A 24,367-nucleotide genomic window follows, 5' to 3' on the forward strand; every position below is an offset into this window, starting at 1 on the left:
TGTATTGTGGTTTTTCTATTTAGTAGTTGTAGTGATTGTATTTCGTTTTATCATGTTGTGTGCTGTCCTGTGCTTCGTTTGAGGAAGGCCTCTCAAAGAGAAGTGTTTTATCTTATTTAAAAGAAATGAGCAGAAAAGATCTCTACTTGAATGAATGCAGTCCATTCTCACTGAATAAAAGTTCTTAATTTTGGCTTGCCAGTGCCCTTTAAAAAAGAAGGAGGAAAGCTCTCATTTAAGGAGAAGGGCTAGGGCAGGTTTGAGGAACCTCTGGCTTGCAGGCCAATTTTGGCTTGCAGGCTTCCCCATTGGCCCACAAGTGAGGGAGGCAGTTGGCCAAACCAGCTTGAGTCGCTTCCGAAGCACCCAACAATCATCTGGTTGTTGGGAGCCTTTGAAGCAGTGCACAAAGCAGGAACCCAGTGGCTGATGCAAAGCGAAGATGTTCCTACTTGGTTCAGGTGTCGCGTCCCTCCTTTCATTTCAGCAACTGGATTTACAAAGAAACAACTATTGAAATGATGTGGAAAAACACGTTGCTTTTAACAGTGCCTTGCTGCCTGCTAGTGCTTTGAAGTCTTAAATTTGGGGTTTCAGAGCACCAAATCCCTTGACATCATTTGTGATTTCAGCAGGAGGATGGCCCCGCACACTTGTAAAATTTGGCCTACTAGACTGGCCTGTGGATCCAAAAAGGTTCCTTTTCTCTGGGCTAGGACATGATGTGTGTCTGTGTGGTTTCTTCCTAGGCCTCTTCATGTGTCTGGCCTTCCAGATTTTGGTGGATTATAGCTCTCATCATCATTAACCATTGGCTCTACTCACTGGAGCTGATAAGAGTTAGGCCAGAAGTCGCCAAACTTTGAACCAGTGAGCACATCTTAAATTTGGAGAAAGTGCTGTTCTTGCTAATCACAAAATGGCTGCCGCGGGTTGGCTTTTTATTATAAAATGGCTGCTAAGTCTAAAAGTATGGAAAAAGAGACATAATTATAGAATGATGCAGACATGCCATCCCATTAGTGAAGAAATGAGCACATGCACCAACCACTACTGCATTCTCTCCCAGGAAGAAGCTCTTTATACTTTAATCCTGGCATCCAGTGACATGTGGACATGTTCATAGGTGTAGCTGGCTAAGTGCAAACAAACTGAGCAAGAAGAGCAAGCTATTTCTTATTGTGGATTTTTGATGAGCTAGTTACTGAGGTATTTCATGGGTGCCAAAGGGGGGGTTGGGTTGGTAAGCCACTGCTACCTGCAGGACACCAAAAGGTTTCTCATCCCTATTTACCCAAGAAAGAATGGTTAATTGAAAAGGAGCACTTAACAGTTTGTGTGTCAAAGTATGTAGCTCTAACTTCACATGCTTTTCTGTAGATAATAGGGGCGCGGTTGCCAATGTAGATGTCCAAAATAATTTGTCTTAACAAACCAGCTTGTACAAATGTTATAGTAAGGAGATGCACTTGAATGAAGTACCAGTTAGAACTACTTAGTTCCTGGGCAACTACTGAAATCTGTAAGTGGATATTTATACTTCAAATTGCTATCCTGTACTTCTTTTAAGGATCTCAGGACAACATAGAGAACATTTTATCCATTCAACCACTGCAGTATGATACGGTTGTAAACCTAAGTGGTACACTAGATTCCCAAATTCAGGTCTCAGTTTAAGTTCTGCTTATGTGCTATGCCACATTTGATATCTCATTAGAAGTTCTTTGTATTAACTTTTTAAAAAATCCCTCTTCTTTCTCTACAGAGTTTCCCTGAAGGGGTTCAGCATGAGAATAGTTCATCTAAGAATGCTGCCTCACCCTCAGCACGCAGGTCTCCAGTTGCCTCGCCCGTAGCACGCAGGTCTCTGGTTGCCTCGCCTGCAGCATGCAAGTCTCTGGTTGCCTCGCCCGCAGCACGCAGGTCTCCGGTTGCCTCGCCTGCAGCACGCAGGTCTCCAGTTGCCTCGCCTCCAGCACACAGGTCTCCAGTTGCCTCGCCTCCAGCACGCAGGTCTCCGGTTGCTTCGCCCGCAGCACGCAAGTCTCCGGTTGCCTCGCCCGCAGCACGCAAGTCTCCGGTTGCCTCGCCCGCAGCACGCAAGTCTCCGGTTGCCTCGCCCGCAGCACGCAGGTCTCCGGTTGCCTCGCTTCCAGCACGCAGGTCTCCGGTTGCCTCGCCTCCAGCACGCAGGTCTCCGGTTGCTTCGCCCCCAGCCACTTTTTCTTTTGAGGCACCCCAAAGAAGAGGTCGCTTTTCAGTTTCTCATGTTACCAGCCCACCTTCAGAAGAACAGGATGCTCTTTCCAGTCAGATGAACGGAGATGAAGAGTTCACTGAAGTAAAGACATCTGAACCTACTGTTCAAGAATGCAAAGCTGCTCGTTCAACAAAGAGGAGCAAAAATGCTACTCCAAGAAGTTCTTTGTGTAGGAGAAGTGGAGTAATGGGTGTAATTCACTCTAAAAGGCAAAGTGGTGCTTCCAAAGCCAACTTGATAGGTTTGTCATTATTGCTTTGTTAGTGTCTTTTGATGTTCCACAAAACAATCAGATACAGTATATAGTATTATAAAAGACTGCAGGGTTTACCAGCCTTTTTGGATCAGTGGGCACAGTTTGAATTTTGATAGAGTGAGGGTGCCCATCACAAAATAGCTACTATGAGAGATGTGTGGCGTAACACAAAATGGCTACAATGAGGAGCATGGTTTAACACAGAATTGGAGAGAGAGCCACCCTCAAATCTTATGCTAACCATGGGAAGTCATTTAGGTCCTACTAATCCTGATTGTGGAGATCACACCAATGCTGTAATGGGACATTACTCAGTACCAGGAAAAATATACAAGGTGGTCACACCACACTCAATTTTATTTCACAAAAACTGCTCAAACTTGGGCCCCCAGCTGTTGTTGGCCTACAACTCCCATAATCCCTAGCTAGCAAGACCAATGGTCAGGGATGATGGGACCAAGTTTGAGAAACACTGGCTTAGAAGATACATGCACATTTTGTCCCCTATTTGTGGGAGGGCTAGACAGTTGTGGGTTTTTTAATTAAAAAAAATAAAGCTTGGAATTGGCACATGTCCAGAGGTACCAATGAAAGCCTTCATGGGCATCAGGCTGACAACCCTGGCTTAAAAATGCACTAGAACAAATGAATCTACAAATCTAGAAAATGTTGGTTTTATTAAAAATGTGTTTTAAGCATAGAAATAACTAGCAATCTTGAACAATTATCATTCCAGTTGCAAAGTCTTGGGCAGATATAGTGAAACAGGGTGTTCCAAAATCTCAAGTAAGCAGTGCTGCAAAATGTGGTCTTAAAAGATCAGCCAAGAAGAGGTCAGCCAAGAAGAACTCAACAAAACCATCAAAGGTAATTCTCTAGCAGTGATAAAAACTAATACCCTGCATTTAGTAAATATATTGAAGCATTCCATTTTCCAGTCATTAAATGCCAGAGTCTGGAATTCTTTGAAACCAGGGATGGGAAGGGTCTTTAGCTTTTTGATAGATGGTCTGTATGCATGAAGTACCAGTTTCAGTCCCTGGCACTTCTAGACAACTTGAGATCCATTCCATCAAGTCAGAATAGACATCACTGGGATGGATGCACCAATAGTTCTGCTTTGTATAAGGCAGCTTCAAATGTCCTCCACCTTGCCCCCCCCCCCAATAATTGCATGGAATTCCAGAGCAAATGTGCAGATCAGATTCTTTCCCCCTACTCTGCGTTTAGAGATGTGTTCTCTTGGTGTGCATGCCTTTTGGATAATGAAACCAGCCTGAATTACCACATTGGAGTATATATGAGTAATATAAAGCACAGCAGTTTGTAAAGTAGGTTAAAACTGGGCTTGGGAAAATTATGGATAAGTTGCTAAGTTGATGTTGCTGCTAATTGTAGAAAGGCAGGCAATGTCTGGTAGATGGAGCAAGACCATGTTTTGTCCACAAACCAAAGTGGCTTGCCCACACACTGGCCCACAAGCAAAAAGAAATAATGTTTTAAGAGCCGTATTTGCTACTTAAAAGCTTGTAGGTTAAGTAAAGCAGGCTGAATGATCTGTAAGAACAATGGCTTCTAGCCAACATTGTCTGTGCACATGCAAAGCAGATCTCCGCATGAGAAACAGGACTACATCTTACTGTTTGTTGTCAAACAATTACCAAGTACCCAGTATCCTGAAAGTAGATGGGTAGACACTTCTAAAGCATTTCCAATGTAATATTAGCTTTTTGCAATGAGAGAAAGAGCCAGAAGATACATATGTGGAGAGGAAATGTAGCCACAAGTGAAAAGTTTTCAAGTGCCTTTCACACAGCTTTCCTCTTGTATTATAATATTTCAAACTATGAATTACTATTTGATTACTTTAGGAATAAAGTGAGTTTTCTATATTCAAACTACTACAATTACAATTAAGTCCTTTAGAGTTCATGCTGCTTAATGTAATGTAGTTAGTTAACAGCATGTAATGAACCAGGAAGGTTCAGTTCAAACTTTAGTTCAGCCACGAAATCATTGGATCAGCCATACTCTGTCAAGCATCTAATCTGTAATATGGGTGTAATACTCTTGTAGCCTTACAGGATGTTAAGCAGTTTGAATGCCATTCTGTACTATTATACTCTTATTCTTAAATACCTCTATATTAAATACATACATACATAAATGGACTTTATCAAATAAGATATGCGAAATTGGATTTCCTATGCTATTTTTGCAATCTTTTCTCAGTACTACTTAAGTAAAAGGATGGAAATGACTTAGAATTGGCAAAAGCCACCCTAAGCAACAGTGCAACAATGCACTGAGAATTTTTAGTATGTTGTTGGGGAGGCAAGATGTGACTGGCCAGATGTGAGCTCTATGTTTTTTTTGCTTGGATTTATTGTGCATGCTGGACTTGACATTCAGAACTGTATCCAACTTTGAAGTAAATGGTAATTGAGCTGCGAGCACCAGGACTTATATTCACTCTGAGCCTCAGTGATCAGACTCAAAGGTTTAATTGTATATTTTGTTTTCAGAACAATGTTTCCATGCTAAAAACGCCAATAAGAAAAGTCAAGGGTCACTTTACTACAGGCCATGCAAATTCCCCTGCTCCAATTGTGATTGGAAAAGCTCATACCAGTATTGTGAATGCTGCTGTACAAGTCCCTAAAGTGATGATCAACTATCCTTTGAAGAAACATGATGACTTAAATGAAAGTTTTACAGGTAAATTGTTAGTGTTTTGGTGAAATGATTTTTTTTCTTGTACAGTACGAAATATTTTGCAAGCCTATAAGGAGTTCACTTGCATCCCATGGAAAATGGTTGGATTGGTAATATAAAGAACTTGGTTGGTTTTACTGTCTGAAACAAACACATGCTGTTCTAACAAAATCAAACCTAGTTTGTACAAAGTAGCATTCCGTTTAAGTCAGTGACGGGCCAGAAAGACCTATGTTTAAATCTCTGCTCACCCATGAATCTTACTTGGTGCCCTTCAACTAATCAATATATCTCAGCATATCTATGTTTTTGCAAGGATAAAGCTGTAGTAATGGAGAAAGTGCATGTATGTCACAAAGTTCCAAGTACCATATTTTTCGCCCTATAGGACGCACCGGCCCATAGGACACAACCTTGCCATCGCTCCCGGAGCTTGTTTGCGGGGCTGGGGGCGGGGGAAGCCCGAGCTCCCCCAGCCCCCAGAACAGGCTGTTGCCCGCAAGCCTTGCGTGCCCGCGGGAACTCCTGCCGGGCTCGCAAGGCTTGCGGATAGCTTCCTGAAGTCTGGAGAGCGAGAGGGGTCGGTGCGCACCGATGCCTCTCGCTCTCCAGGCTTCAGCGAAAGCCTGCATTCACCCCATAGGACGCACACACATTTCCCCTTCATTTTTGAAGGGGAAAAAGTGCATCCTATAGGGCGAAAAATACGGTATATTTCTTAAAAAACCATTGGCTGCTAGTGCCATCTTAAGATATATTTATCCTATCACATGAGAAAGTTCACATCCTAAGATGACACTTGCTATAAGACTTTCTTATGGCTTTGATCCACAGAACTGTGAATGGAAGGATAAAATAGATTGGTGCTGTTTTGTTAACTTTTTAAGAAGACCTGCTGGAGCTAACCCAAAGGCTTTCTGGGCCAGCATACTGTTTCCCGGAGTAGCCAACCGGATCACTATGGGAAGCCCACAAGCAGGGCATGATGGCAATAGCCTTCTTGTTTCACTGCAGCATGCTACTCTGATATGCTCCCAGTCCTCTAGAAGTGAAAGGTTAGGACTGGACTAACCCTAGGTGATATTGAACCCAGCAAGACGCTCAGAGCTGTAGGAATGCACAACCTGCAAGGAGCAGGGGGAGCAGTCTGAGAGAATAATCTTGCAAAGCCCTTTTGGGCCTTTGCTAAAATCAAAGCTCCCAATTGAGTATCCTTAGGCACATCCAGATTATCCGAGTTCTAGCTCTGGTTCATTCTGCTCCCAGGCATGAGGAAGTGACAACAGATTAGGAGTTAGTTGCTTTTCCTCACACAGCACATCTGTTAGTCAGAAACAGTCATCCCATGATCAAAATAAGCTTTCAGCTTGCATTTAACTATTTTTATATGCAAATCCGGGCAGATTTAATAGCTAGCATTTTTTAAATTGTATGTAAAACCTATAGTGTGTGTTTGTCTGTAGTACAGCATTAGGTGTACAGTAAAACTTTAAGAAATAAAAGCTGCTGGCAATCCCTAATTGCCAGAAAATTGTATTGCGAACATGCATACAGGAAAGTGATGAATATAAGGCACTAAGTGGTTTTTAACATTGGCAACTTACCCATTCTTGACTATAGTAAGATTTTTATCCATGCCAATTTACCAACTCTCAGCTTTGCCAACAGATGGCACTGTGATATTATTTTAAAGGTAGGTCAATATCTAAACCAAGTGTAATACAGTAGTGATACCATCATATAATGGTCCAAAAATACACAGTCATTTCATCATACTAATACTGGCTTTAAATGCCCCCGAATGAAAGTTGCTCTTTTGCTAAAATCCCGATTTACCTGTTTAATCTGGAAGCATGTGAATTTAGTAATTTCCCAAACTCATATTAGTCTTCATTATGAACTAGTCTTTTAATTCCGCCCTCTCCCACCCCACAATGATTATTTTTTTTTATAAAAAAAAAATAATCATTAATTAATTTAGATTAGATTTGCTTAATTCTGTTTTACTATTCTCAGCAACGGGGAAATGGGTATGCTGGGTACTGAAGGTCCATTTCTAGTTGTTAGAAATCATTTGAACTAGCTAGTGAGAGCTTATCAGGCTAAGACTTTAAAGTATCTCGTCATCTTCAGTAGCTAAAAATTTAGAAAGGAAACTGTTCTTAACTGAACTCAGTGCTTGTAGTGTAGCAGCATATATGCAGAGCCCTAATAATGCCCTGTCCCCAAGTGTTTCAAAATATATAATACTGGGGGGTTGAATTGAGCACAGGTGTCCCGCTGCCCTACTCTTCATGCTGAGCCAGCCAGAGAACCCCCTCCCAGCAGAAAGCCACAAATAGGGTGTTCCAAGAGGTGGGGCTGAGATAGCCCAGAACTGATGGGTCCCAAGCCAGTCTTGCAGCTTTCATTGGCTAGCACTGGGCCCAATCAAGACTTGATGCAGGGATCAGGTCCGGACCTTCCCTCTTCATTATATTTTTAAATTTTCTATACTGCAATATAGAGAAGAAAAGAGGTGTAGTTCCTCTGTTCCTGCCTGATTTTTGTTGACAGTTGCTGCGTTTTTTTACGGAAGCACAGCTTGCCAGAGTGAAAGAATATTACTTCTTGGAGACTGGGAAGGAAATCAGGATTTTACATGGAAGCATAGGTGCTTGCTTCCCTATTGCAAGAATGTATGTGGGTTTATTGAACCATACAATATAGATTTATAGAATACTAGTATAATTTAAAGTTGAAAATGTCTTCATGGCATCTTTCTTTCTTTGCCTACTAATCGGTAAAGGTAAAGCAACCCCTGACCATTAGTATCTGTTCATTTCTGCTTCCCTGGAGAAAATGAGCCCTTATTGAAAGGGTTAATGCTCTGCTTCCAAGGCATGTGCTCCAGCCACATTGGTAGGGCTTCTTGTGTTCCTGCTGCCATCTTTCAGCATGGGTACCTTCTCTTGCATTAAGTAAAGGTAAAGGGGCCCCTGACCATTAGGTCCAGTCGTGACCGACTCTGGGGTTGTGGCGCTCATCTCGCTTTATTGGCCGAGGGAGCCGGCGTACAGCTTCCGGGTCATGTGGCCAGCATGACTAAGCCGCTTTTGGCGAACCAGAGCAGCGCACGGAAACGCCGTTTACCTTCCCGCCACAGCAATACCTATTTATCTACTTGCACTTTGATGTGCTTTTGAACTGCTAGGTTGGCAGGAGCAGGGACCGAGCAATGGGAGCTCACCCCGTCACGGGGATTTGAACCACCAACCTTCTGATCGGCAAGTCCTAGGCTCTGTGGTTTAACCCACAGCGCCGCCCACGTCCCCATCTGTAAAGGTAGCATGTAATAAATCATTAGCGGGAAGAGGAATTGATACATCATCAACAGCTATCACAGTTTGTTCAGACTAATGGGTGATAAACTACCATGTGGCTGTAAACTGCCATGAACATTAATGTTTGAAAATCTTGTGTGATGATGTAGTCTGGGATTGCACTGTATATAAGACTGTTCTTCTGGGGAGCAGTCATGCAAAGAGAATGAATTCTTAATAGTTATGTTTTCCCTTGCTCCCAATTGCAAACAAACTAAATGATTATTTCTTTACTGAACTTTAAATACTGTTTGCAGGGTTGGCTGAGATATTCAACACTCCACTGACAGGTTTACCCTCTTCTGCTCAAAAGACTACTATACCAACACCAGAAGTCGTCTCAGAAATGCACACTCCAGAGGAGTCTGGTATGCATGTTTTGTATATATCCCTAGTGCTAACTATTACATGGCGACTTGATTCCCCCCCTGAAATCACCTCATGTGGAAATTATGTAAGTTGTAGGAAATAGTGGGTGATATCCATTTAAGTAATACACAGAGCAGACCCAGTGAAATCAGTGGACTTGTGTATAAGCAGATTTCAGTGGATCTACCCTGTGAATGATGGTTGGATAGTGTCTTCGAAGCTACAAACATGAGTCTGAACAAACTGCGGGAGGCAGTGGAAGACAGAAGTGCCTGGCGTGCTCTGGTCCATGGGGTCACGAAGAGTCGGACACGACTAAACAACAACAACAACAACAACACCCTGTGAATTACTTAGTTGGAGATCACCAGTAGTTTTAAAGCTTTTCTCCAGTTTGGTAACTTAGTGATCTTTTGCATTTGGAAGAGGAAAAAGTCCCAAGATTCCCTGACTGTGTAGGGGTCCAAGCAAACGTATCTGCACATGAAGTTTGGCAAATTCTCAGTTAGGTTTTTATGCTGTAATTCTCTCGGAGTTAGAATTCATCTTAGAAAAATATTCTATGAGAAAGGTAAAGGACCCCTGGGGTTAAGTCCAGTCAAAGACAACTATGGAGTGTAGTGCTCATCTCGCTTCAGGCCAAGGGAGCCGGTGTTTGTCCACAGACAGCTTTCTGGGTCATGTGGCCAGCATGACCAAACCGCTTCTGGTGCAACGGAACACTGTGACAGAAGCTGTACCTGTTTACTTGCACTCATATGCTTTTGAGTGCAAGAGCTGGGACAGAGCAATGGGAGTTCACCCCGCCGTGGGGATCTGAACTGCTGGCAAGCTCAAGAAGCTCGTTGGAAAGAAATTTCACTTTAAAGAAGCATTAGTTTATTCTTGCTTTAAGATCAAAATTCTGCTTTTTTGAAGCAGAAGAAAAAATAGAGAACTACAGTTACAATAAATGAAATTAATGCAATGTGTGAATACGGAAAAAGTCATAAAAATGCAACTACTAAAATATAAACTAACACTAGAAAGAGCCAAGATTAAAACTAAAAATTCCCATGTATCTGGAGAGAAGTTTCTGAAAAGGAAGTATTTCTCAGCTGGTGGCAGAAAACTGGAAAACTTGGGGATGACCAAGCATGCTGTTGTGGCAGGAATGTACACATTCTGAGCACCACAGCAGAGGTTTTTTTCTATGTCATCAGTGTAATACAAGGATATATAGGGGCTCATAGGAGGGTCTTGTTCTGGCTTTCCCAGATATTAGAAATATTTGTGCTATTTTTTGTCCCCCATCAGAGGCAAAGTGCATGCAATTTCAAAGTTTCCCTTAGACAAATGAAAAATGGAGCAAAAGAGTACATCCAGGAGTTGTTACTTATAGGACATGTGCTCACACTGATAGTAGTAACAGTTCAATAGTTGTGGCACGGCAGATTTCTTCTTGCAGCAGGAGGTGTTGGCCAGTTCAGGACTGTTCGTAGTAGGCATAAGTGTGTCGCGCAGCGTAAATTAATAATACAGTCTTCTTCAGTAAAAGAATAAAAGCTTTACTGAGTTAAAATAAACTTGTTTGCAAATAAAAGCATAGTGAACAGAAGATTAGCTTCAGAGCATACACAGTTTCCATTGAGCACAGGCTTCACAGAGCACAGGCTCCACCACACAGAGAGAGAGAGACACACACAGACAGACACAGACTGAGTCTGTCTGCCTACTTATACAGTGGTACCTCGGGTTACATACGCTTCAGGTTACATACACTTCAGGTTACAGACTCCGCTAACCCAGAAATAGTACCTCGGGTTAAGAACTTTGCTTCAGGATGAAAACAGGAAATTGTGCTCCGGCGGCGCAGCAGCAGGAGGCCCCATTAGCTAAAGTGGTGCTTCAGGTTAAGAACAGTTTTAGGTTGAGAACGGACCACCGGAACGAATTAAGTACTTAACCCGAGGTACCACTGTACAGAGAATAAGTCATCCTCATGATGAGTCAGTGATTCACAATCATGCTAAATGATTGTGTGGCTTTTCAGCATTTCACAACATTTCTAGACTTCTTTACTGCTTCCTTTACTGCCTCTGCTCTCAAATACCTTGGTCACATGACAAAGTGTACCTCTTATTCCTTGTCCTGCTAACTGTCCGTCTTTGGGATATTACACATGCACCATCCCCTTTCCTGCAGAACGTCATTTATTCAAGAATTCTGCCTTATCAGGTGGCACAGAGTTGACACGTGTCCCTTGTTTCCACTAGGAATAACAGTAATTTCTTATGTAATCAAAAACTCCTTTTACAGTTCATTTTTATATCTTTTAATAGGAGAGATGTCTGTATCACCTTTCAGCGCAGCAAGCCAACAAAAACTTTACAACCAAGATGTCATATCCCCCTTCTTGAAGGAAGTGTCACAGATCTCTGGTCTTGAGCAAGATGACCTAACTACAACTCCAAAAATAACGAATTCTTCATTAGAAAAAGATGTAGGGAAAAATATGTCACTGGTCACAGCAGCAAATGAAGCTACTATACAGGGAGTGATGGAAGATAAAAGAAAAGGTCCAGAGCAAAAATTAGAGCCTGTTGAAGCATTTTCAGGGGTCAAGAGGCTCTTGAGGACACCGAAGCAAAAACCAGAGCCAGTTGATGCTCTTTCAGGCGTGAAGAGGGTCTTGAGAACACCCAAACAAAAACCAGAGCCAGTTGATGCGCTTTCAGGAGTTAAGAGGGTCTTGAGAACACCCAAACAAAAACCAGAGCCAGTTGATGCGCTTTCAGGAGTTAAGAGGGTCTTGAGAACGCCGAAGCAAAAACCAGAGCCAGTTGATGCACTTTCAGGAGTCAAGAGACTCTTGAGGACGCCCAAAGAAAGCCTGCAGTCTGTTGCAGATGACACTGTCTGCTCCAAATTCATTATTAATCATGTTATCAAGGCACCTAAGGAAAAAGTGGAAGCAGTGGAAGATATGGGAGGGATTCATAGGCTATTGAGAACACCTAAACAAAGATTTGAACCCATGGATGATATGGTTGGCATTAGTCGATTACTGAAGACACCAAAGCAGAAGTTTTTGCCAGTTGATGACTACTTGGGACTGCAGAAGTTTATGACCGAACCTAAACAAAGCTTTCCAAGTCCTGAAGTTGATTATACAGGTGTTAAGGAAATGTTGGAAGCTGCAGATGGACAGAAGGTAGGTCTTCTATATTAAATATCTGCGAAAAGTCTTATATACTTAAATTGCACTAATTATTTCAATAAAAGAAATCATTAACATGACCCAATTTTTTCTTACACAGCAAGATTCTGTGCCATGTTTATATGACATGCAGTTCTGCCATTTCTCTAAATGCAGATTGGGTTGGAATGTGGAATCAAGCATTTTGAGCAGAGAATGACTTTGGATCACTTGTACATTGTACATTGTGTTTAATGACATTGGTACACTTGTGATGCAAAGTGGATGCACTCATGATTTTATTATAGCAGCATTGCTCTTTATTTTTCATCTCTTTCATTATATCTTTTTGTATTTCGATATTTAGTATGTTCAGTAAGTATTATGAAGCCTCTTGTGAAATCGTCAGGACTGCCATACATATTTTACAAAGCACTAAATCAGCCATATTATGAAGAGTACCTGCATCTTCAATGAACTTAACACACAGTTCCACACACACACGTCAGTTCAGCTTGGACTTTTATAAATATTGTATAACACTGGTTATAGGCCCAGCATCTTTTCATGTCAGCTATTGTAATAATTATGTATGTTTTCTAGGCTGAATTGCCCGAGTTTGTGAATCTAATGAAAGAAGATAATGGATCTTGTATGAGTTCCAGAGGTGAGCTTGGTGTGTGTAAATACTATTTCAACAAAACCTTTTATTTTCAAAAAAGGAAGTAGCAGCTTTACATTTATCTGCTTTAAAATATGGTTTTATTTCAGAACAACTAGAATGAAATTAAGTCAGAAGGTTTCAACCTTTTTGGGTCCATGGCTCCCTTGACCAATTACGTTCGGCAGCACCTGTGTGGGGCTCAAGAGCCCAGTTATGGCACCCCTTGCCTGCAGAACTGGCAGTCCCTCACCCTTTTTCAAACATCCTCCCTGTTCAACCTTTGAGAGGCAGAAATGCAAGGGCATCAGAGGAGGGAGGCAAGGAAAGAGGGGCAGAGGCCAGTGTTGCCCACAGCACCCCTGACCATCATTCAAGACTCCCCCAGGGTGCCACAGCACACTGGTTGAAAATGACTGAATTAAGTAATTACAGTAAAGTTGCAAGGCTTTTGGGGTGCTCTTTCAAATACACAAACGGCTAACAGTTGTGCATGTTCCAGTTACAGATAGGTAGCCGTGTTGGTCTGCCATAGTCAAAACAAAAAAAAAAATTTCTTCCAGTAGCACCTTAAAGACCAACTAAGTTAGTTCTTGGTATGAGCTTTCGTGTGCATGCACACTTGATTTTCTGTTTGTATAGCAGTTATAGAGATTAATTTTTTTAATGTGTGGGCATTGAAATCTGTTGTAATTGTACCGCTTTATGTGCACCTTATGTCCTAAAGCACACAATGGCAATAGGAAAATGACTGATGATTGAAAATGGGATCCTTATTTTACTGGTGTTCCTATTTGATGCATGCAGTATATCTGAATGGGACACAGGTGGTGCTGTGGTCTAAACCACATTGGGTTTGCCAATCAAAAGGTCGGCGGTTTGAATCCCTGTGACGGGGGTGAGCTCCTGTTGCTCCATCCCAGCTCCTGCCAACCTAGCAGTTCGAAAGCACGTCAAAGTGCAAGTAGATAAACAGGTACTGCTCTGGCGGGAAGGTAAACGGTGTTTCTGTGCACTGCTCTGGTTTCGCCAGAAGCGGCTTAGTCATGCTGGCTACATGACCCGGAAAAACTGTCTGCGGACAAACGTCAGCTCCCTCTGCCAGTAAAGCAAGATGAGCGCCGCAACCCCAGAGTCGTTTGCGACTAGACTTAACTGTCGGGGGTCCTTCACCTTCACCTTTTTTAGTATATCTGAAAGGGTAATGGATGCAGCTGGCTTGCATGATTTTTACACATTGATTCTTGAGTGTATAGATAATGCACATGAGGTTGTAAGTGTGGGAGCTCTGTGCAAAAGGTTCTTTTGAACAAACAAGCCAGGGCTTATCTAACGGCACACATTGGATTTGAATTCCAGCATACGACTACAAGAACCCATCACTAAGTAATGTTTAGGTCAAATCGTGAGCCCGTTCTAAATGTAACTTAGTATTTCTAAGGCTATATGCGGCTAAGAAGTGCTTAACTTGGTTGCATTTTATTCATCTTGAAGCGTTCTTTATAATTACAACAAAACTTGAATAATTTTATTTTGGAGATTCTGGAATATGAAGGTTTGGGAAAGCACTGTAAATAGTGGCATATTGTTAAAGTTAAGAATGATTAATAGCACCAGATATAAATATCACATGGCAAAATATAAAAGCAAATTTATGAAGCAATGTAGTACTTCCTCTGGGACTTTTTGGCTAGTAAGTGTGTTTACTACTCTTCACAATCACCATATCCTGAGAAATAACATTGAATGTGCTTTTCTTTTTTAAGAGTCCATGAGAAATGACTATGAAAATAAAGAAGCAAAACTGGAATCATCACCTAAAAGAATATCTCCTTTGCCAAAACCAAAGGACAACAGTAAAAATATTTCAGAATTAGAAAATAACTTGGGACACGTTGCATGTAACACATTTAGTGAATTAAAATCAGAAGCTGTGATAGAACCTGTTGAAATAATGTGTGTTTCAGAAAGCCATCAGCTAAAGGAAATGGACTCTGAAAACGGACACAAAATTGATTTTGTGAAAGAACCAGTTGCAAATTCTGGGGCAGTAGATATAGAAATCGTTGGACCATTGGCTTCAGCTAGAAGAACTAGAAGAGCTGATAAATCCAGATCTGTAAAAGAACATGATGCAAAAAATACACAGAGGCATACAAGCAGCACCCAGAGAGCAGAACCAGTCAATTGTGTGCAAGCTAATGAAAACTTTGACCAGAACATCACTGAAATAAATCTAAAGCAAGAATCTGAAAGCAACACATCAGCAGTTGAAAGTGAGGGGGAAATGGCAGCTCGACAAACTGAAGCAAGTTTAGATTTAGAAGAAAATGCAGAGATACAAGACAAAGTAAAAAACCAAGATTTTGAAACATCAGGAGTGGAAAACGCTGGAAATGTCATACTGAAAAGAAATAGAAGAAGAAAGGCTGCTTCAATACAAGCAGAATTGTTTACAACAAACACAGATGTTAATGAGGCTAAAAAGGAAAGTCTAAGACACACAACACCTAAAACACACGTTTTGGAAAAGACTGCAACAGAAGTTAAAGAAAATAATGTTAGAAGGAAAGGGAGGAAAGTTCATCTTCTATGTGATAATTCTGTACCACTTGAGGAAAAACGTATGCTTGGAGATAAGGATGGTGCTTATGAAGAACAAAAGAGTGCTTCCATTGCATCACAGCAAGAAATTCAAAATGAAGAGAATCCGGGTGAAGCGCAGAAGGTGCCATTGGAAAGTGTGCAAACTCCTGAGAAGCATAGTCCACCAAGAAGGCAGACAGTAGCACCCAGGAGAGGAAGAAGCAAGCAAGCCATTTCTCAGGAAACAACTATAGAATGTGACAGTAAACAGGCAGCTGATACAGAAGACCAAAATATGCCTGTCACTGTAAAAGAGAATCGACCAAAAAGGGGCAGGGGGACACGAGCTGTTCCTGAATGCCAGATTCCACCTCTTTTGGAAAATGTTGCTCTTACAAAAGAGAGTCCAACAGTGGACAGCTTTGGTTCTACCCAAGAAAAATGTTCTTTGCACGATATTCAAAATGAAAAGAATCTTGATGAAATGCCTAAGATGCCCTTGGAAAGTGAGCAACCTCTTTTAGAACACAGCCCACCAAAAAGACAGAAGATAGCAAAAGGAAACCCACCCAGGAGAGGTAGAAGCAAACAAACCATTTCTCCTGAAACACTCACTGAATGTGACAGTAAACAGGCAGCTGATACAGAAGACCAAAATATGCCTGTCATTGTAAAAGAGAATCAGCCAAGAAGGGGCAGGGGGAGAAGAGCTGCTCCTGTATGTTCAGTGACATTGCCTCTGGAAGACATTCCACTTACATCTGAGGGCCCAACAGTGAACAGCATTAGTTCTGCCCCAGGAAAGTGTTCTTTAGATGAAATTCAAAATGAAGAGAAACCTAATGAAACTGAGGAGGTGCCTTTGGAAGGTTTGAAAACTCCTGCAAAGTATTGTCCAGCAAGGAAGCAAAAAGTAGCAAACAGGATGCTGCCCAAGAGAGGGAAAAGCAAGCAAGCCATTTCTCAGGAAACATCCATGGAATGTGAAAGTAAACAGACGGCTGATAGAAAAGACCAAGCCATGGTTGTCACCATAAAAGATAATCAGCTGAAAAGGGGCAGAAGAAGAGTTGTTCCTGTATCTCATATGACATCGCCTCTAGGAAACATTACTCCTGCATATGAGGGTGCAACAGTGGACAGCTTTAGTTCTGCCCAAGGAAAACGTTCTTTGCAAGAAATTCATACTGAAGAGAATCTTGATGAAATGCGTAAGATGCCCTTGGAAAGTGAGCAACCTCTTTTAGAACACAGCCCACCAAAAAGACAGAAGATAGCAAAAGGAAACCCACCCAGGAGAGGTAGAAGCAAACAAACAATTTCGCCTAAAATACCCACAGAATGTGACAGTGAACAGACAGCTGATACAGAAGACCAAAATATGCTTGTCACTGTAAAAGAGAGTCAGCCAAAAAGGGGCAGGGGGAGACGAGCTGTTCCTGAATGCCAAATACCACCTCCTTTGGAAAATGTTGCTCTTAAAAAGGAGAGCCCAACAGTGGGAAGCCTTAGTTCTACCCAAGGAAAATGTTCTTTGCAAGATATTCAAAATGAAAAGAATCTTGATGAAATGCCTAAGATGCCCTTGGAAAGTGTGCAACCTCTATTAGAGCACAGTCCACCAAAAGGACAGAACCTAGCAAAAGGAAACCCACTCAGGAGAGGTAGAAACAAACAAACCATTTCTCCTGAAATACTCCCTGAATGTGACAGTAAACAGGCAGGTGATACAGAAGACCAAAATATGCTTGTCACTGTAAAAGAGAATCAGCTAAAAAGGGGTAGAGGAAGAAAGACTGCCCCTGTAACAGCTCTTTCTCCCCTCAAAAATAACATTTTACTATTGCCATCCTCAACCAAAAGCAAAGGTGCTGTGGAACAGCCAAGTGAGGCTTTGGAAATTGCAACTGTTGCAAGTGAGAATCTGCCACGTAGAGGCAGAAGAAGAAAAGCAGAAGAGGTAATTGCAGCAAGCTCCGTTTCTGCAAGTAAAAAACCCATATTGCTTGATACTGGGAATCAAGAAGACATGCCAGAAGTTTTAAAAGGTTTGACAATAGATAATGTTTCCAAAAGAGGTAGAAGAAAGCAATTCGTTTCTTCTGAAATCTCAACAGAAGGCAATGGCCAGCCAGGAAGTGACAACAGAAAGGTCTCTTTTGTAAAAGATAACAAGATGCCTTTGGAAAGTAGTTCAGTTTTCCAAAACCAATCAAAGGGGAAGAGAGTAAAAAGAACTACTCCATCACCGGTACACCCTTCTCTCAAAGTAAGCATCACTCTAACATCACCACCTCCAGACAAAGGTGAAACTGCCAGTAAAAATCAAAACGCCCTTCTTGAAAATGATGCAATTGGAAAAGGGAAACTTGAAAAATGTGGCAGAAGAAACAAAAATAAAATAGTGACACCTTCCATGTCTGTCAGAAGAAAGCACAACCTTCCAGAAAAGGAAGATTTTCAGGAAAAACAAAATGTAGATTTTGGAAAGCTAGCTATAGCCAATGAGAAAATAAGCAGAAGAGGTAGAAGAGTTGATGCACTTGAAGCACCTATTTCTGTTTCTCTCAGAACCAGGCGTAGTTTGAATGCAGGGGGTGATAATGCTCCTAAAGATCAACAGATGATTCTGAAGAAGAAATCAAAATCTAAAGCAGGTATGTGCATGGTTTTCCCCTCCTTATTTCAGAGTTCTTAATGTTTAAGATTCTAAGCTTTTGATTCAAAATTAATGGAAAACCTTAAAGCTTTGGTGAGAAGTTACAGTAGCACACCTGAAATTTAGATACCATCAATTTCATTTCAAAATTTCTTTGCTGAAGATGCCATTGGTAATGTAAATCAGGGTGGGCAGACTTTACTAAAACTCCGAGGTCTAACAATGAGAACCAGATGCAAATGAAATACAGATGAATTAAAGGAAAGTATGCCTCTGAACACATCCAGAGCTTTGGGGTTAGTTTTCTGTACCAGAATTGAAGTGAGCAGACAGGCCTTTCATACCCCAAAATCCACTCCTAGTTATATACCTTCATCTCAGCAGCCTAATTTAGGTGGAAAGGGCTAGGAAGGGTGTTGCTATCACTAAACAAATGGGATTAAAACTTGGTTGTTAGTTTGCTGCAAATCACCTAGAGATAAAACTCGAAAAACCATCCCATTATTGAAGTATATAGTAGGAGTGTGACTGATCTTCAGAAAGCTTCCAGTTTATAGTATATATTGAGATGGCCACAGGATTCACATATTTCTTATGGAGAATTGAACTTCTGGATTCATAAGTGGGATATCTGGAAAAACTAGTGTTCTCCCCCTCCCCATAACTTGCTTAGCTGTTATTTAAGAATAGACTTTTAAGTTTATTGGTTTTTCCTGTTTATGAAACCTAGTTTTTATTGTCTGTGATCCTACTATCAATAATAAATAACTACTATTATTAGTAAGAGTTCCCTAATGTCCTGAATGTTTTCGTTTATTTTGTATGGGTGGGGGAAAGAACTGTAGCCCACGGAAATCAAACAAACAGGAGACCTCTAATGCAGATATGTTTACAGAGTAACTTATATGAAGTCATTAATATTTAACAAACATTAACCATGTTAGGTGAGATCCAAAGGACTACACACAAAACTTGCATGCAGGTCTTAGTACTTCAGAATTCCTCTTATGAGAAGCTACTCCTGGAAGTGGGATGAAGAACCCACAGTCAGGAGCGGTTTCAGAAATTTTCGTGCACAAGCCATCGGGCATCTTTGAATCCACCATCATTAGTATTACTATTATTATTAAAATGTATGTACTGCCCTATACCCAGAGGTCTCAGGGCAGTTCACAGAACAAAATAAGCATATTAAACCACAAAATATATTACCAAAATAAAAACTAACTCACCCCCACAAAAAAACCACCACATTTTAAAATGACATAGGATGTCATTCTTCATAGTTCTATAAACCATTTGTCCACTGAGGAGACTGAATAATTTTCTGCCTGCAGTAGCTGCCTGTTTTGCTTACCTTTCTAACCACATTACCAAGGTGGATTGTTTTGAATCAGCAATTCAAAAAGCAGGTTAAAAGCAAATTTCCCATTTATCATGTATTTCAGGTGCGTGGGAAATTTTCTAAACTCCCATCAGCCCCAGCAAGCCAATGGTCTGGGATGATGCAGAATTCAGTTCAGCAGCATCTGGAAGGCTAAATGTTCTCCACACCTGATATATTTCCTAAGCAATGATGCCAAATGTATTGCTCTGCTTTCCTTTGAACCACATCAGTGAAGCAGGACCACACTTGTCCAAGCTTGTTTCCTGAGGAGGTTACTTCAGTGCTGCTAATGCAACGATTTGACTTCATCCTTGGAAGGTGCCCTTCATTGTCTCTTGAGACAGATGGACGCCAACAATAACAGCAGCATATACTTTCCCATTTCCCATTAAAGGGAATACCTTTAAAATCTTTCTAATTAGATAATAATAATAATAATAATAATAATAATAATAATAATAATAATAATAATAATTTATTATTTGTACCCCGCCCATCTGGCTGGGTTTCCCCAGCCACTCTGGGCGGTTTCCATAGAAAACCAAAAATACACTAAAATATCACAGATTAAAAACTTCCCTGAACAGGGCTGCCTTAAGATGTCTTCTGAATGTCAGGTAGTTATTTATCGCTTTGACATCCGATGGGAGGGCGTTCCACAGGGCAGGCGCCACTACCGAGAAGGCCCTCTGCCTGGTTCCCTGTAGCTTTGCTTCTCGCAATGAGGGAACCGCCAGAAGGCCCTCGGCGCTGGACCTCAGCATCCGGGCAGAACGATGGGGGATAATACTGCTGTCTTGTGATCAGCAGCTACAAACAAAACTGAAATGTCCATAACTGATAGGTTGAAGCAAAGTCTGCTTGTTACTGCACAATATAAAACATTTAATTTTTATGAGTTGAAATAAAATGCCTTCTTTGGCAGCTTGAATGTCAATATATCTGAGGAATCATCTTGCTGTACTTAGAAAAGTCTCCTTTGATTCAAAGGTATCTAGTAGAACACATTGATTTGGTTTAGAGATGAACTGTGGGGCTAACATGCTTACAGATTTTTAAAATAAGTAATGCTTAGAATTTACTATTTTTCAAAGTTATCTGATATGGTCTGAAATAGCTTTCAGTGGGACAATATTAAATTTCCTCCATGTGAACTTTTTGGAAGCAGTGATCCTGAGGTGGGCTTGAGGGATCCTGCACCTTGCAGCCAATTTCCTTAACTGTGGCATTATGTGAGAGATAGGACTCCAAACATCTACCACAGGGTTTCCCTTAGTTATGGTGTCAAGTCAGTTTGGAAAGAGTGAATAACTGCCTGGAATGAACTGCTCTGAACAGAAGAAAGATATCTTGATAATTAGAATGTTATATTTTTATCTAATCTTGCTACTAAAGAGAGAGTATCAAAAAGTTTGGCCTCAAATCATCTTTTTTTTTTTTTAACAACTAGAAAGCATTGAAAAGACACCATTAAAAAAAGAAAAAAAGAAAACAGTGAAAGAAGAACATTCCAAATCTACAGTTAAGCCTGCTGGAGAAACTGAAGGCAAGACAAGAGGGAGGAAAACAAAAAAAAATGTTTTGTAATTTTTGGTACTGGGTTTGTGTAATTTTTTCCCTTCAGAATAAATGGACATATATTGGTTGTAAAGTATGCTTTGCATTTAGAACCTTACTTTGTTTCTGTAACTTCAGTTCATCCTTCAACATTGACGCTTTCCCATCTGTATATACATTTTTCATATATTTTACAGGGCTTTTTGTTTAACACTGTATTGTGTTAAGATAGTTTTAATTCAGGTGTTAATTGTTATCTGATTTTTACATTAAACCATACCTTGGCTTAAAATAATATCCTTTTATATTGTTCCAATCCCTGGCGAATATGACTGCTAAAAAAGCATGTTAGACTGTTCTCTGTACGCTGTCAACATTCAGTTAATGCTTTAGAAAGGATAAGGCAAGGATAGCTGCATTGTTATCTTGTTATCCATAGCTTAGTAAATGTACAATCCCTCTACCCAACTACCAGCTATGGCACTTTAACAACTCTAGGAGAACAACAATCCATATATAGTAGTGTTAAACAGAACTGATTATACTTGGCCCCTTTCTTTCTACATAACATAGTCATTGGGGGGTTGCCAGGATGGGAAACAGACCCTTCTCTTTCCCAGGCCACATACCTTTGAATCATTGCTGTCACTTTCTCTTCAGTTCCAGTCCTTCCCATGGTTGATGGTATCAATTCAAAACTTAAATATTTAAGGTTAAGTGCCTGGTACCTATAGTTACAATATCCTAATTGGCAGGGCTAGGAAAGTTCTGTTTGAGCTGTTAACAGAATAACTTGAACAGTGCAGCTGGCATTAAATTGAACCAAACAGTATAGTACTGTAGAGGTCTTGTCCTTTTTCTTATTGCAGCATTCTAAGCACACCTTTCCTAAGCTCCCACCTCAGTTCAGTTGTCAGTACTGTATATGATTTCAGTTTTGTATAGATCTCATAGTAGCTGCTTTTCTCTCCTCCCCACCCAACATGAATTCTAAGCTGCCTGTGAATTGCCAAGCCAGCAAAATTGGAGGATAATAAAGTTTACAGAAGCATATGTGTATGCTAGCCGTTTGAAATAGATTCAGTTTTAAGGAATAGCACTATTTACTGCTAATGCCTAAAATTCTTCATGTTTGATGAAAAATGACTTATTTTGAAGGCTCCAGTGAGAGAGAGAGTCTCCTGGTTGAGTGACATATCCTGTCCTCAACATCCCTACATGAATACTGCCCTTCATGCTATCTTCAGCCCTTCTAGTTCCCTCTTGTTTTATTTCAGTTTTAAATACTACTGCTCCAAGAACAGAACTTCAACTCTCACTGGATGGCACAGAATTTGAGGGTGGACTTTCTTGGTCGGTGTAGGTATGCTTGGTGATGGACCTTTGAAGATGCCAAGTCACAGGCCTAAGGTGTATTCACCTGACACTCATACATGATGCTGCCCACCTTGTTAATTCTTTTTAAAAATAATTTTATTTTATTTTCAAAAATAAGGGAGGAAAAAAGGAAAGAACAAAGTTACATCAAAATGTCATACACATTCACATATTGAGATTACTCTGAATCTCCTGACTTCCCATCCCATCCCATCCATGTATCCTCTTAATTCTGTTTTCATCTGGATATCAATACTTCTCCAAAAAATTTATCTTCCTAAATTATCTGTAGATTCTATTACATTAAAAGTGTATTTAAAAACCTGCTAATGTTTTAACCTGTTTGCAATAGTTTTGTATACACATTATAAACATTTCCCATTCTTTTTAAAATTTCTTTTCTTCTTGGTTCCTGAGCTTCCCAGTTAATTTTGCCATTTTGGTATACTACATCAACTTGATCTTGTAGCATACATGAACAGTTTCTTCTGATCTATCATTTCCCAAATTACATTACAGTTCCAACACATGATAAAAGGTACCCTCTTTTTCTTTACATTTCCAGCATATATTGGTACTTGTTTTATACATATTTGCTAGCTTTACTGGGGTTAAGTACCACCGATACATCATTTTCATATAGTTTTCTTTCAGTGAAGGACATGCCGTGAATTTCAGATCAGTTTTCCATAGCCTCTCCCAATCCGTCATTTGTATATTGTGTCCCACATCTTTCTCCCATTTTATCATCACTGATTTCACCTGTTCATCTTTAGTATCCCATTCCCACCTTGCTAATTCTTCAGTGCAGCATCTCAACTGAAATTTGATCACTCTGGCATTAATATGGGGCCTGTTTATGGCATGGGAAGCAGGGTTGTTATGCAAGAGCTCAGAATCAACTAATAGCAAAATGTGAATTTGCTGGTTTGTAATGGACCATAAAGGAAACGAAGTGGATTTCTACCAGACTGCAAATGTGTGGGCCTTCTGCCTCAGCTGGCTGGTAGTTAGAAAGAAAAAAGGCAGAGCTGAGAGTTGAATGATACGATCTGGAAGCTAGAAAAAAGATGCAGGCTGGGAAGCCAGTGCGAATTTGATGCTTGGTTTCTGTTTAATTCAAGGCTGTGGCTATGGAAGAAGCATGACCCCTTGGGGTGTTAATGCTGTGAATCAGTCTCAGGCTCATGATGTATATATGTGTACATAAGCCATATATCCTAAAGTCTTCGTTGTGCCTCATTCCAAGGAAACCAAACCCTGGGGAAGCACCTGGAAGCCCTAGAATCTTGCACTGCTCAGAGACTGGGGTGGCATGCAACAGTGCCTTAATGCTACTAAAGAAAGCAATGAGCAATGGGAAATTCCTAGGGACTTGGTTGGAAAGGGTAAGCACAAGATTCTGGCTACAGTTTGGTAAAGATGCACAATCAAGCAAAACTCTGCCGTAGTTTTTTCTTTAAAAGCTTGCATCCGGATAGCTGTGCCTGCTGACTGAAAAGTGCCCTAGCGCCTGCTGCTGCCTTTGCCTGATAAGATTGGCATTCTATTTCTAATCTTTTCAAAACTTGGCAGGGTTAATGCCTTGAGGGAGTATTAAAAACCCTGAAATCTTCATGTCCTTTGGACCAAGGACTCCTGAGTTACACAACCATGTCAGTTCAAAGGACAGATCATCAAACGATGAAAGGCAGACTCATTAACCCACCGAACTTTTGACCCAGGATTTCAAGTTCAGAGAAATTGAAAAGCCCCACCCACCGCCCCATGCCATTGCCTGTCCAGTTTCCAGTATAAATCATCTTACTGCTTTGTGTAGAATTGTGAAGTTGCAGGGTATCCCAACCTTTTATTTCCATGTATAACAGGGCCAGGTCTACCAGAAATAAAAAAAATCTGTTTACAAGCGAACAGTTACAGCTTCTGGATGTGAAAAGGATAGCTAATTAACTTGCTTTCATACTACACGTGGATAGACTAACCTAAATCTGATGTCAGTG

At 40.8% G+C, this 24,367-nt stretch overlaps 1 protein-coding gene across 2 annotated transcripts in view; it reads left to right on the top strand.

The window, feature by feature from the left end:
* The window catches only part of MKI67 (marker of proliferation Ki-67), a 35,465-nt gene extending 13,411 nt beyond the window's left edge, over window positions 1-22,054 (top strand). For both annotated transcript variants that reach the window (XM_083616812.1, XM_083616813.1), the window contains 8 exons: window positions 1,766-2,501; window positions 3,253-3,383; window positions 5,042-5,234; window positions 8,851-8,961; window positions 11,284-12,155; window positions 12,744-12,807; window positions 14,568-18,044; window positions 20,884-22,054. In XM_083616812.1, the coding sequence (XP_083472938.1) occupies window positions 1,766-2,501; window positions 3,253-3,383; window positions 5,042-5,234; window positions 8,851-8,961; window positions 11,284-12,155; window positions 12,744-12,807; window positions 14,568-18,044; window positions 20,884-21,020 (5,721 nt within the window). In that variant the 3' untranslated portion in view covers window positions 21,021-22,054. The remainder of the gene's footprint in view (window positions 1-1,765; window positions 2,502-3,252; window positions 3,384-5,041; window positions 5,235-8,850; window positions 8,962-11,283; window positions 12,156-12,743; window positions 12,808-14,567; window positions 18,045-20,883) is intronic.
* The last annotated feature ends 2,313 nt before the right edge of the window (window positions 22,055-24,367 follow it).

The sequence above is a fragment of the Podarcis filfolensis genome (genome assembly GCF_964270895.1).
Source record: "Podarcis filfolensis genome assembly, chromosome: 5".
NCBI classification, from domain to species: domain Eukaryota; kingdom Metazoa; phylum Chordata; class Lepidosauria; order Squamata; family Lacertidae; genus Podarcis; species Podarcis filfolensis.